This window comes from Gymnoscopelus braueri (assembly GCF_963280865.1).
Source record: "Gymnoscopelus braueri genome assembly, chromosome: 14".
NCBI classification, from domain to species: Eukaryota; Metazoa; Chordata; class Actinopteri; order Myctophiformes; family Myctophidae; genus Gymnoscopelus; species Gymnoscopelus braueri.
The window spans coordinates 9,974,052-9,987,147 of NC_137619.1; the positions used below are offsets into that span (position 1 = coordinate 9,974,052).

Here is a 13,096-nt window from a genome sequence, read left to right on the forward strand (position 1 = left end):
TCCTCTCCTCTCCTCTCCAGGTCGGTATTGGGAGACGGTAGAGAGGCTGAGGATCAATCAGTTCTATGGAGCTCCAACTGCTCTGAGACTGCTGCTCAAATATGATGACAGCTGGGTGAAGAAATACGACCGCTCCTCCCTGAAGACCCTGGGCTCTGGTACAAAAACACACAGAAACCTCTTATCTCCATATTCTAACTTTTTGTATATTAATGCCCTACTTGATCATACTACAGCATCACACTAAAGCATCAAAAGTAGCAGATCTGCAAGTTTGAAACGTGGCACGAAGCAACGCGTTTTCAGCTTGTGGATCAGAAATTCTCAGTGTGTTCGGGAGATTTTATGCATTGCATCGGCTTCCCTGATTGGCTAACCTGACCCGGAGACTTAACTGATTGGCCGTGCTTCGTGTGGCATTTAATATAGCAGTGCAATAGGAACGACTTGCATCGTTCCCGATATGCATGGACCAGATAGGCCGGAGCTGTCCTGTTTGTAATTGACTGGTGTTTGTCTTTGTGCAGTTGGGGAGCCCATCAACCATGAGGCGTGGGAATGGTTCTACCATGTTGTCGGGGAAGGACGCTGCCCCCTAGTGGACACTTGGTGGCAGACAGGTAAATAATATATTCATTATAAAAACTTTTTGATTAATTTGTTCTTTCTTCTCGCCTATATGCCCAAAATATGGATGCCAGGTTCAAATTGGTTAAAATATATATTGTTTCTCTCTTAACATTCCCTGCCAGAGGGTTTTTTTTATTTTACTTCCCCCAGTGCCAGTGTTTAAAAAATGTTTACACAGGAGCCGAGATACAGGATTTTAAAGTAATAAGTTAACCAAGGAGTGAATGGAGCTAGAAATCTTTGGATCGTGATATCTCTGGTTCTGTGTGGATAAATTGAAAAAAAAAAAGACAAAAAAAAACGGTTATACTCGTTGATGGCAGTAAACGGGTGTATTTTTCATCAACGGTTATACTCGTGTTTGGCAGGTAAAGTGTTAACACATTCCACGCCAGAGTTTAATCTCATAATGTACTCAGCCAGCGTTTTATTGTTGTTTTTTTGTTTTATTCACGTCGCCACAGACCTCGTTAAATCCCTTTAGATCTAGCATAAAACTGTTTGTAAACACAGCGGCGATCCGACTGCGTCGTCCAGTGAAATCCCCTTCAAAAACCCAGTCGCCATCTTGTAGTTACAACAGTTTATGTTAAAGAGTCTACACCATGAAAATCACTTTTTTCTTGTTTTTTTGTATTTTTTGGGGTCCCCAGTGTCTCTTGTACCCCAAAAAATGTTTTTTTTTTTAATTCAGTCATTCCTTCTCATTTCATGGATTTCCAGAATGGGTGTGTCTTAACAGGCGATCTCAGAATGGCAATGTTTATGAGGTCATAAACATTTTTGATGGCAAACCCAATGTTAAATGAAAAGTGCCCGAATCGCTCCGAAACTTTTTCTACCCCCCCTAAGTGGGGGTCTACGAACAAATACTTCGGGCTCGGATTTTGGCTCCGCCCCCCGGAAGTGGGTGAAACAGGCACCTCAAACACTTGGTGGAATTGTTCAAAAATGTTCAAAGTGTTTTTTTTTCGATTTTGTATTTTTCTTAGATGCTTCTTTTTATGCAGAATTTTTCCTTTTTTTTTTTTTTTTTTTAATATATTTTTTTATTATTAACAGAATGTTGTATTAACAGAATTGCTCAGTAGCCCCCCCCCTGCCCAAGAGGACGTTTTGGTATTGCAGCTGAAAGTGCTGTATAAGCCAGAGACAATTGACTTGGGATGAGTATATCTGAGTGATGATTTAGGCTCAAACCTTTTGAAAAAGGTTTGAGGGACATACACCATATGATATTAAATATCGAATATATCTTTTAAATTCATGGTGTAGCTCCTTTAAACAGCATTCAGCGACGAGAAAACTACAAACGAGAAAATGGCGTTTTAGTGTCCGCTTTAGAATGGAGGCCAATGGGATCGGCAAAACCGGATCTCGGATAATTCCGTTTCCGGTGGTGCTACAATGAAATGTGCCGTATCGAAAGTGAAAAAAGTGCAATGTGAACTTTATTTCGAAAAACAAAACAAAACACCACTTCGCGTAGGTCTACGCGATTGGCACGTGGCGGCTTTAAATAGGTTCGCGTAGATCTACGCGATTGGCAGTCAATGTGTTAATATTTATTTTAGAGTAGCCAACAATTTTTACCCCTTTTTTTCTCCCCAATTTAGTCGTTATGCCACATTTCTGTGTTGTCACTGCTGTTGTATCGTACTGACTCACCTCCCATGTGAGGAGCCCACCACCGGGAGGACATTGAGCCTTTGTCCTACTCCTCCCGCCCAACACTCCCTGCTGACAGGTGCCGCCCCCCCCCCAGCCCGTAGGAGTACATGCAATGACCAATAGCACCCCCCGGAACGCGGGCCAATTGTGTTCGCATAGACGCCCGACAAAGCCGTGATGGATTCGAACCCACAACCTCTGTAAAAAAAAAAAACAACATTTTCCCACAACATTTTCCAAATGTTCCAATTGTCTCCTCCTAAAATGTCCTAAAATATCCAATTATTACTATTATTATTACATTTTTTAACTTAAGCTCACAATGCATCACATTGCAACGCATTGTGAGCTTGTAGATCTGCTACTTTCACCATAGAGTACAGAAGTCCTGACGTCACTCGTTCATCCCCTGGTTCGTAAAGTAATTTCTCTATGGAGAATAACATTGTGTCATCATAGAATCGTCTCATATAAGAATTGGGGTCCAAAAATAAACAAACCGTCTCTGCGAAATTGTCAGGGAGGAGGTTCTGTATCGTTTATGATAGTCAGTCACTCATATTTGATACAGTCTGTTATTGGCGAACATTTTACTAATTCGGCGGAAGTAACATTAGCGTTTTCTCACCGTCAGTTGATGGTTCATATCCATAAGAGTAAAATCGCCGGGATCATTAGTTTATTTTTGGAACACAGTTCTTATTTGACGTGATATTAAAGACGTCTATGGGAATTCAGAATGGGGGTGGAAAACCGTGAACCAGGTAGGATGCGTAAATTACGTCAGACTTCGGTGCTCTATTGTTGGAGCTTAAAGGATGACTTCACCCATTTTCAACCTATCTTCATATAATAGGTCCTCACTAATGCTCATGATAAAATGCTACCATTTTTATCTACTCAGTCTGTGTCTCAGAGGAGGGCTGTGGACAGTTCAGAAACCTGCCTACCAGTGACATCATCGATGGGGAATCCAAGCTAATAGAAACGGCAGGCTTTCTATTCCTGGAAAGTTAGCGTGCTATAATGGAAGCCATTGTTCTGCCGTTAATAAAAAGTGAATTAAAAAATAAAAAATCTTGAAAAAAGTAACCTGCCTAAGGATGATGTCACTGGTAGGCGGGTTTCTGAAGTGTCCACAGCCCTCCTATGAGACCCAGACAGAGTAGAAAGAAATGGAACTATTTCATCAGGAGCATTAGCTAGGACCTATTATATGAAGATAGGTTGAAAATGCGTGAAGTCGTCCTTTAAGTGGTTAATGGCTTTCTCTAGCAACTCAGTGGTGAAAGTCAATGTATTACCTACATTTTTATGTCCCCTAGTAGTGAGAGCAAAAGAACAATAAGATCACCAGTCTGCAAATATAAAACCAAGAATCTTACTCCGGTGTAGTTGTTTATTGTGGGATGTAACAATAAAAGTCTTGACTCTTTAAAACATCACATGGTTGAGTACAAAGGTTAACCACTGTTTCTCAACGTATGGTCCGGGGTCCACCAGGGGTCCAAATGGTCCCTTTTACAGGTCTGTACTCTGAGAGCGTACAAATGGAACCAAATCTGTATGGATCTGTAAAGGCCCCTACACACTGCCCGATATTTGAAATGGTCGGCGAGTGAACAGATCGTTAAGCATTTGACATTGCACAAGTTTCTCTCTTGAAATCGGGCTAAATATATCGTTGTGATTCTTGCACGATTGATTGGTCGGCGACAGGGGTTCACTGATTGCAAGATATTTCACCACGATGTGATCCCGACCCAATACATACCTTTGTATTTATTCCAAACATCTCACGAAAACGTGAAAGGCTCCCGTGGTATATGCGCGAGACCGAGACAGGACGCTAATGATTGACATTAAATAATTCTCAATTTCACTGTATTTCTCTCTCTCTCTCTCTCTGAAACAAACATTTCAAAAGTCAACCAGGGTGCAATTCAGATCAGAAGCAGTGTTGCCGTGTCCGCTTATTATAAGCGAGTTGCTTGTAAAAAATATTATAATATATAATGGTTTTTTTCTTTGAAAATAGCTGCGACGCGTTGTGAGCTTGTAGATCGGCTATTTTATTTGTATATAGGTTTAAAGTGCTCATGCAGCCTATAGTCGCTTTTGTTGGGCTTGTTTTCATAGACCTGGTTGCATATTTCTCGCGCAAAACCTGGCAATACTGTTCAGAGATACATACGTGCGTCACACACACACACACACGCACACGCACACGCACACGCACACACACACACACACACACACACACACACACACACACACACACACACACACACACACACACACAGCTCTCTGTCTGCAAGCCCTATTCCTCTCTAATAATAAACAGCCCCATCGTCGAGCAGGCTCGCTCACTCTATCAATCTGTTTTATCATGTTTAACTAATACAGGACTGGACTGTCAGGACCGTAATATTGCGGTTCTATGCGGGAGGACTAGCCACGGTGCGTGGCTGTAATGTGCTCTCATTGGCTGTAGCGTGCACTAGATCGGGGCCGATAGCCCCAACTATCCAACAAGTTTGAAATCTAAAAGTTATCGGGAACCCCTCGCCGACCGTACTTTATCGGGGTGTTTCTTCTCGGAGTACCCTACACACTGCGCGATCAACACCTCGCCGAGGAATGCCCGATCTTAACTGAGATCGGTGGTTTTGTCGGCGAACACCAAAAAATATCCCGATAGTGAAATCGGGTCAAATATCGTACAGTGTGTAGTAGGGGTGGGACGATATGGGTACCTCACGATACGATATGTATCACGATATTAGGCCCACGATAACAATATATATCACGATATCTGAAAATGCCGATATATTGCGATATCACGATATATTGCATGAAATTTCACCAACGATATATCACGATATCTGAATATATCGATATATTGCGATATCACGATATATTGCATGAAAATTCACCAACGATATATCACGATAGTCCTTGTATTCAATTCATAAACACATAAAATAGCACCAAACAGTTCAAAATCATCATTACACAAATACAGAGTAGGAAAAACAACGTATCACAAACTTTTTTTTTTTTCAATATCGATATTTTTCGGGAGGATATCGATTATTTATCGCGGGAGAAAGTATCGCGATATATCGTCCCACCCCTAGTGTGTAGGGGTCTTAACTCATCCGTAACGGTCCATAACGTCAGAGAACTTCATCCACCACTGGTTATTACAGTCTGCAGTGTCATTCACTGGAGCGGGACCGTACCTATGTTCCCCGGGTCCTATGTTCCCCGGGTCCTATGTTCCCCGCTTTCCTAGGAGAGCGGGGAATATAGGACCTAACCTAAACCTAACCCTAACCATAACCTTAGTGGGGAACATAGAACCCGGGGAACATAGGTATGACCCCCACTGGAGCTTGTAAAATGTCTTTTCACAGTTATAATTATGATGTTTTACTATAAACCGAAAAAAAACCTCACAGATTTAGAGCTTTCGATTAATTGAATAACCGAGAAGCATGTTTTTTTTTATCAAATACTATTCATACTGTATATCAATGATTCAACATGAAATAATTCAAATTGCTGATATTTCAAATTAATTAGTCTAATTGACTGACCAATCACTGTCCAGCTATGCTGTATTTATAGACATGTACAAACAACACAGGATGCATTGTGTGCATATATAATCAATTCAACACAAATACTCAACACTAGAAGTAATCAGACACACACAAATGAATCCCCCGTATGTTTAATAATGGACTGCCTCTCCTTGTGAAGCTGAACTCCCAAGACGGCAAACGGGTGAGTTCTTGGGACGGACGTCCCAAGTTTGACTGGAAGGGGGGGCTGAAACGGCACATGTTGACTAGGGGTTACGATTCTGTCCCTATCGGGACATTAACTCGAACGGTGCTGAGTCGGCTGAAGCGGACTTCGGGTACCCCCGCTTCCAGTTAAACGTTTGACGTTTTGGTCACATTTGTCCCAAACAGGCCGTTTGGGGAGTGAGAGTGTGTTAGAAAAGTAGATGTAAAAGAAAATCCAATAATAGTCAGCTAAATCAATTAGTAAGTAAGTATGTAAGTAAGTATTGCATTATTAGATAGGTTTCCATCAACCTTCCACTCTGCAGGGTGGTTCACTTCCATTCAAGCATACTCACTGTTTGACCAAAGCAAAGGGTTCTTTTAGAAACATAATTGAGTGTCGGGTGGAAACCTCATATGTCCAAAACTGTTACTTTTCAGGATTCAAATTCAAAGATAGCAAAAGCAGCAGATCTTCAAGCTCGAAACGCTGCGTGAGCTTGTAGATCTGCTGCTTTTGTGTGACGCTGTAGTATGATCAAGTAGGGAGATTCTGTAAGGGGTTTCTGCCCGACAGCAACGACAAGTTATGTCCTGGATCGAGGGAAGCTCACATCTACAGATTCCATACCAGATACACCCCCCCCCCCTCTCTCTCTCTCTCTCTCTCTCTCTCTCTCTCTCTCTCTCTCTCTCTTTCTTTCTCTCAGTGATGCAGTCAGTCAGGATGTTCTCTGTAGAAGAGCAGTAGGACATTTGGCATCATGCCATCTTATCCTCCTTTCTTTCTTTCTCTCTGGTGCACACGGCTCTTAGCTGTGTGTGTGTGTGTGTGTGTGTGTGTGTGTGTGTGTGTGTGTGTGTGTGTGTGTGTGTGTGTGTGTGTGTGTGTGTGTGCGTGTTTGGCAGTGGTTGAAAGTAGCTAAAGTACATTTACTCAAGTAATATATCGTCTGTCGGGTGGAAACCTCATATGTCTTAAACATTTTGGACATCATTTCAAAAGTAGCAGATCTACAAGCTCAATCGAGCTTGTAGATCTGCTACTTTTGAAGCTTTTGTGTGACGCTGTAGTATGATCAAATACGGCATTAATTTACAAACAAACTAAAAAAGTTAGAATAATATTATGGAGATACAAGGTTTCTCCCTGACAACAACGATATAATGAGTATATTTTGAGGTATTTTTATTACTTTACTCGAATATTTTCATTTTTCAATACTTTGTATTTCTACTCCACTCCATCTCAGGTCTTACTTCGCTAAATATACAAATTATATGTTTGATGCCAATACATTTGTACTTTTACTCAGGTAAAATGTCTAATGCAGGATATTTACTGGTAAACAGAGTATTTCTCCATTGGGCATCATGCCATGTAATCCCCTTTCTTTCTGGAGCACGCAGCTCTTAGCTGAGTTTGGAATCCTTATGTTAAATCACTTAAAGGGCAAGAACACTTTGGTAGAGGTTTGGGTTGTGTAGCTACCTTGTCATGAACTCCAAAGGTGGACAAGAAATACAAAAATAATTTCTCCATTGAGTATAAAATTGATCATTCAAAATATGCTCCTCATTGACTGACATTGTACGGTGAAACAGCTCTCAAAGTCACTCTTTTAGCACGTAAACAAACACAAACAAAGCTGATTCAGACAATATAGAACATCACAAAACCCAGTATACTGTTTGTTTTGTGAATAAAAATGTCAATTCCTGTTGATTTACTGTAGCTATTTTTATTAGAAGACCTGGACCAGAGCCGTGGATCCGGATTTTGAGATAGTAAAGTCAACAGGAAGTTGGACATTTTTATGTAAAAAACAAACAGTACTGGGTTGTGTGCTTTGTTTGTGTTTGTTTAGGGGCTAAAAGAGTGTCTTTGAGAGCTGTTTCACTGTACAGTGTAAGTCAATGAGGAGCATATTTAATCAATGGAGCAATATTTTTGCTTTGAAGTTACCTCATGGCAAGGTAACTACACAACCCAAACCTCTACCAAAGTGTTCTTGCCCTTAAACCCTATACTTAGATGACTGGAGTCCCCCCTGTGTGTGTTGATGCTGTCATTTACAACAGGCTTAACCCTAATTTACGATTAGCAGCCAGAAACATCTGCACCGCAAATGAAGTACAGTAATCCTCTCACACACAAACGCATGCAAGTAAGTACTTGAGTAAATGTACTTAGTTACTTTACATCACTGGTTCACTGCGCAATGCGCATGCAAGTGTTTGGTGTGTTTTGACCTCATTCCTGCCGACCCTCTTCTCTCCCTCCCTTTATCCTCCCTCTCCCATCCCTTCCCTCCCCTCCATCTTCTCTCTCCATCTCTCTACAGAGACGGGAGGTATTTGTATCGCTCCGCGGCCAGCAGAGCCGGGGTCAGAGATCATTCCAACCATGGCCATGAGACCCTTCTTTGGCATCGAGCCAGTTCTCCTGGATGACAAGGTGACCTCACGTTTCTCCTCAGCAGGCCTCGTTATGGCAATGTATTCCTCCTTCACACACATATTGTCACTGCTGTTGTATCTTACTGACTCACCTGCCAGTGAGGAGCCTCCACCGGGAGGACTTAGAGCCTCCGACCGGCTCCTCGCGCCCATTACTCCCTGCTGACAGGCTCCGCCCCCAGCCCGTACGAATACATGCAGTGACACACCCTCCCCGCCCGCCTTCCCTCCCCCGAACACGAGCCAATACGTTGTGTTCATATAGACGCTCGACAAAGACGGATGCGCCCACGGTGGATTCAAACCCACAACCTCTGCGGCGATGGGCAGATACTTTACCACTGCAGCAGGATTCTTAGCCCCTTATATACTTATATACTGTATATACTCTCTCTGTCTCTCACACTCTCACTTTCTCTCTGCCCCCCCTTTCTCCCCGTCCATCTCTCTCTCTCTCTCTCTCTCTCTCTCTCTCTCTCTCTCTCTCTCTCTCTCTCTCTCTCTCTCTCTCTCTCTCATCTTCAATCAGTTCTTAAACAGATCATCCTTCAATCTCTCAGGCCCATCTGACCTGACCTCTCCACTGACCTTTGCACTGTATGGGGTCACAGCCACACCCTCATCACCCTCTGCAATTAAAAACTGGACAGCATCTGTTTGACCTCGTTAACACTCCGGCTTAATTATCCACCAGTTTACCCCGTTTAACCTCTGTCTGTCCAAGAACTGTAATCTATTCTAGAGAGAGAGAGAGAGAGAGAGAGAGAGAGAGAGAGAGAGAGAGAGAGAGAGAGAGAGAGAGAGAGAGAGAGAGAGAGAGAGAGGGGGGGGGGGGGGGTATATATATATATTTTTTAATTACTGTTTACTAAGTGTGGTCTGGTACTTAATCATTCATATTGATTAGTTGCATGGTCTTGGCTTATTCCGCTAATATAAGGCCTGTCACACTCATATAAAGACAACATAAAACTGCCACATCCGCTGGACGGCAGGTGCAGGACCAACAGTGGATTAAAGGCAAGATAGGAGTCTGCACAGTGTAACTTTGAAAAAAGCAAAGTCAAGGCTTTATTACAGATTAACGTTTTGACACACAGTCTTCTTCAGAAGTCACACTCATCTCCCCTGGGATCCTGTACATCCTCATAACCTTTCACCCCAACCCCACACAAATTCTCAAACCTCAGACTTCAAAAGGCCCGCTCAGAAGACTCAAGTTTTGATGCATATAGGGACAATGGGGGCGGAATGGTTTGTTTCCACAAGGGGAGTACCAGGCGCCGCAGCGCAACAGGTCAAACTTCAGGCACATTGAAGCCATGTGTTTGAACTTCAGTTTGATGTCACTTTCATTCCATGTTAAGTTATGAATGAGTGTGTGGTTGATATTATGTCCTCAGGGCCAGACTGTGTGTGGTAATGATGTCACCGGGGCTCTGTGTATCAAACAAGCCTGGCCTGGAATGGCCCGGACCATCTATGGAGACCACCAGAGATATGTGGACGCATACTTCAAACCATACCCTGGTCAGTCCCCTCTCCTCTCCTCTCCTCTCCTCTCCTCTCCTCTCCTCTCCTCTTCCCTAACTCTCCTCTCCTCTCCTCTCCTCTCCTCTCCTCTCCTCTCCTCTCCTCTCCTCTCCTCTCCTCTCCTCTCCTCTCCTCTCCTCCTCTCCTCTCCTCTCCTCTCCTCATGCAACCCAGTTTAAAGCTATAATCTACGACTTATTTTAACCACATGAACCCTAGCATCCCTATTCTGGACATGGTCATAATAGGCCAACATCTGAAAATAGCAGATCTACAAGCTGTAAAGCATTGTGAGCTCTGCACTTTTTCGAATAGCCAAAGTAAAAAGTGGTTAAGGAGAGTTTTTTAAGTGAGTTTGTTCACAGGTCACTATTTCACTGGAGACGGAGCGTACCGCTCCAAAGACGGATACTACCAGATCACTGGACGCATGGATGATGTCATCAACATCAGTGGACACCGCCTGGGCACAGCCGAGATAGAAGACGCTCTGGTGAGACCGCGCGCCTTATTATGTTTAGATTTGATCTGTCTATATAGCAACATACGTTTTTCAGAAAACCCTTAGGATTTAAGCACTGTTCTAAATAGTGGTTTAGAACAGTGGTTCTCAAAAATAACAGATATAAAAGCTCACAGCGAGCTTGTACATCTGTTATTTTTTTTTAAAAATTAAAAAAAAAATTACATATCATTTTGGGGGCCCTTGGCATGAAAATGTTTGAGAACTACTGGTTTAAACAACGTTAGGAAACCAACCCCCAAAAAACCACAACCCGCAACTAATATTTACAAGCAACTTTACAGAAAAACTAAGCACAAAGTTGCTTATAATAAGCAGACATGGCAACACTGGTTGTGGCGGCTGATCTGGGTTGTGTTTGGCTTCCAGGATGAACACCCAGCCGTCCCTGAGACTGCTGTGATCGGAGTGTCACATGACATCAAAGGAGAAGGTGACAACGAACACACGCACGCACACGCATACACACACACACACACACACACAAGCACACACGTGCAATTTTTTGGTATTTTTACTTTACTGGAGTATTTCCAATTTTCACTACTTTGACTTACTCCATTACATCTCAGAGGCAAATATTGTACTTTTTACTCCACTACACTATTAGAAAACTTTAGTTAATAGTTACTTTGTAGATTTTTATTATTATTACAAAACATACATTAACCACTTCAGCCCCATCTACACTTAGTTAGGGTATTTGAAAATAGCCGATCTACAAGCTCACAATGCGTTGCGATGCGGCGCATTGTGAGCTTGTAGATCTGCTATTTTCGTGTGAAATATCTCATTTTGTATAGTACTTTTACTTTTGGTACTTATGGTATTTGGCATTATAATTATGCCAATACCTTTGTACTTACACACACACGCACGCACACACGCACGCACACGCACACACACACACACACACACACACACACACACACACACACACACACACACACACACACACACACACACACACACACACACACACACACACACACACACAACTCAATTCAATTCAATTCAAAGGGCTTTATTGGCATGAGAAAACATACGTTTACATTGCCAAAGCAGAAAGCACAATACAATAATACAGCAATACAATCAGCCACACACAGTGGCTGAGTCTCATGTAAATAAAAAGTCACAGGTTGGATGGTGTGTTTGTGTCACAGTAAACACAGTAGGTGGACTTCCTCAGCCACTGAGATAAGAGACCCACGTGTGTGTGTCTGCTTACACTGTACACACGTCTGTGTACATGTCAACACTGACACTGGCTTTACATCCCATAATATTAACACTCATTTAACAAAGGTGGAAGAAATACTCAGATTATTCATTTTTTTCCCCAGAAAAGTAGCAATACCACAATGTAGAAATACTCTGTTATTAGTAAAAAGGATGTATTAAAAATGTTACTTGAGTAAAAGTACTGGCATCAAAATATACTTACAGTACCAAAAGTAGTCATGCAGAATGTCCCATTTCACAAGTTTTTTCAGAAGTTTACAACATTTGTCAAAATCCTTTTGAAAATAGCCGATCTACAAGCTCACTTGTAGATCGTCTATTTTTGAATATACAGAGCCTAAAACACAGCTTAACTGGTTAATGTATATTGTGTAATTTGTCTACATAATCACTTTAGTAACTAAGTCCTAATAATTGTAGTGGAGTAAAAAAATAAGTACAACATTTGCCTCTGAGATGTAGTGGAGTAGAAGTATGAAAGTGTGAAAGGGAAACACTCAGTTAAAGTAAAAGCACTTAAATATTGAATTCAAGTACACTAAATGTCACTTTCCACCACTGGCTTTCAGTTCAGTTCAGCCACTGGACACTAAAACTGTAATCTCACAGCCCAGCCAGCCTCACCTACCCTGAGTCAACACAAAAAAACATATTTGATCTGCTCACACACCACCACACACCTGTTGTTGTTCAGGTTAATAATTAAGCCTTTATCATGTAAAGAGGGTGTTAGTGGAGTGTTTGTGGAGACAATATAAGTTAGGGACACTGTAAGGTAACATTTACTAGTAAATACACACTGCCCTTGGTGTGAGAGGACCCTCATGTGAACTCCTGCAGGTTATATTCACTGGTTGATTCTTTGTGTTCTGCTGCCACCCGGTGGTCAAATACATTATTTCCTTCCTTTTGCTGCAAACCATTCCTCCCATAGCCTCAACATTTGCCAGAAAAGTTAATTGTTTTGGTATTTGCATATCATGCGGCAGTAACAAAGTACATTTACTTGAGCACGATAGTTAAGTACATTTCTTTAGTATCTTTATTTGTGTTTTTAGAAGGTTATGACTTATACTCCACTATTCAAAGAAAAATATTGTACTTTTGACTCCACTACATTTCTAGGTAGAGACCCCCACGACACAAGCTTGCAAAAATACATTATGAATTAACCACTATTATTATCTTTTTACCAAAATAGTGGAAACAACACATAGTGATGTGAACATATTTCCAC

At 41.9% G+C, this 13,096-nt stretch overlaps 1 protein-coding gene across 1 annotated transcript in view; it reads left to right on the forward strand.

Moving 5' to 3' along the window:
• acss1 (acyl-CoA synthetase short chain family member 1) overlaps positions 1-13,096 on the forward strand; it is a 34,642-nt gene that overhangs the window by 18,201 nt on the left and 3,345 nt on the right. The window contains exons 7-12 of the mRNA XM_080449076.1: positions 21-158; positions 528-620; positions 8,444-8,556; positions 9,962-10,088; positions 10,457-10,584; positions 10,984-11,047. Coding sequence (XP_080305202.1) covers positions 21-158; positions 528-620; positions 8,444-8,556; positions 9,962-10,088; positions 10,457-10,584; positions 10,984-11,047 — 663 coding nt within the window. The remainder of the gene's footprint in view (positions 1-20; positions 159-527; positions 621-8,443; positions 8,557-9,961; positions 10,089-10,456; positions 10,585-10,983; positions 11,048-13,096) is intronic.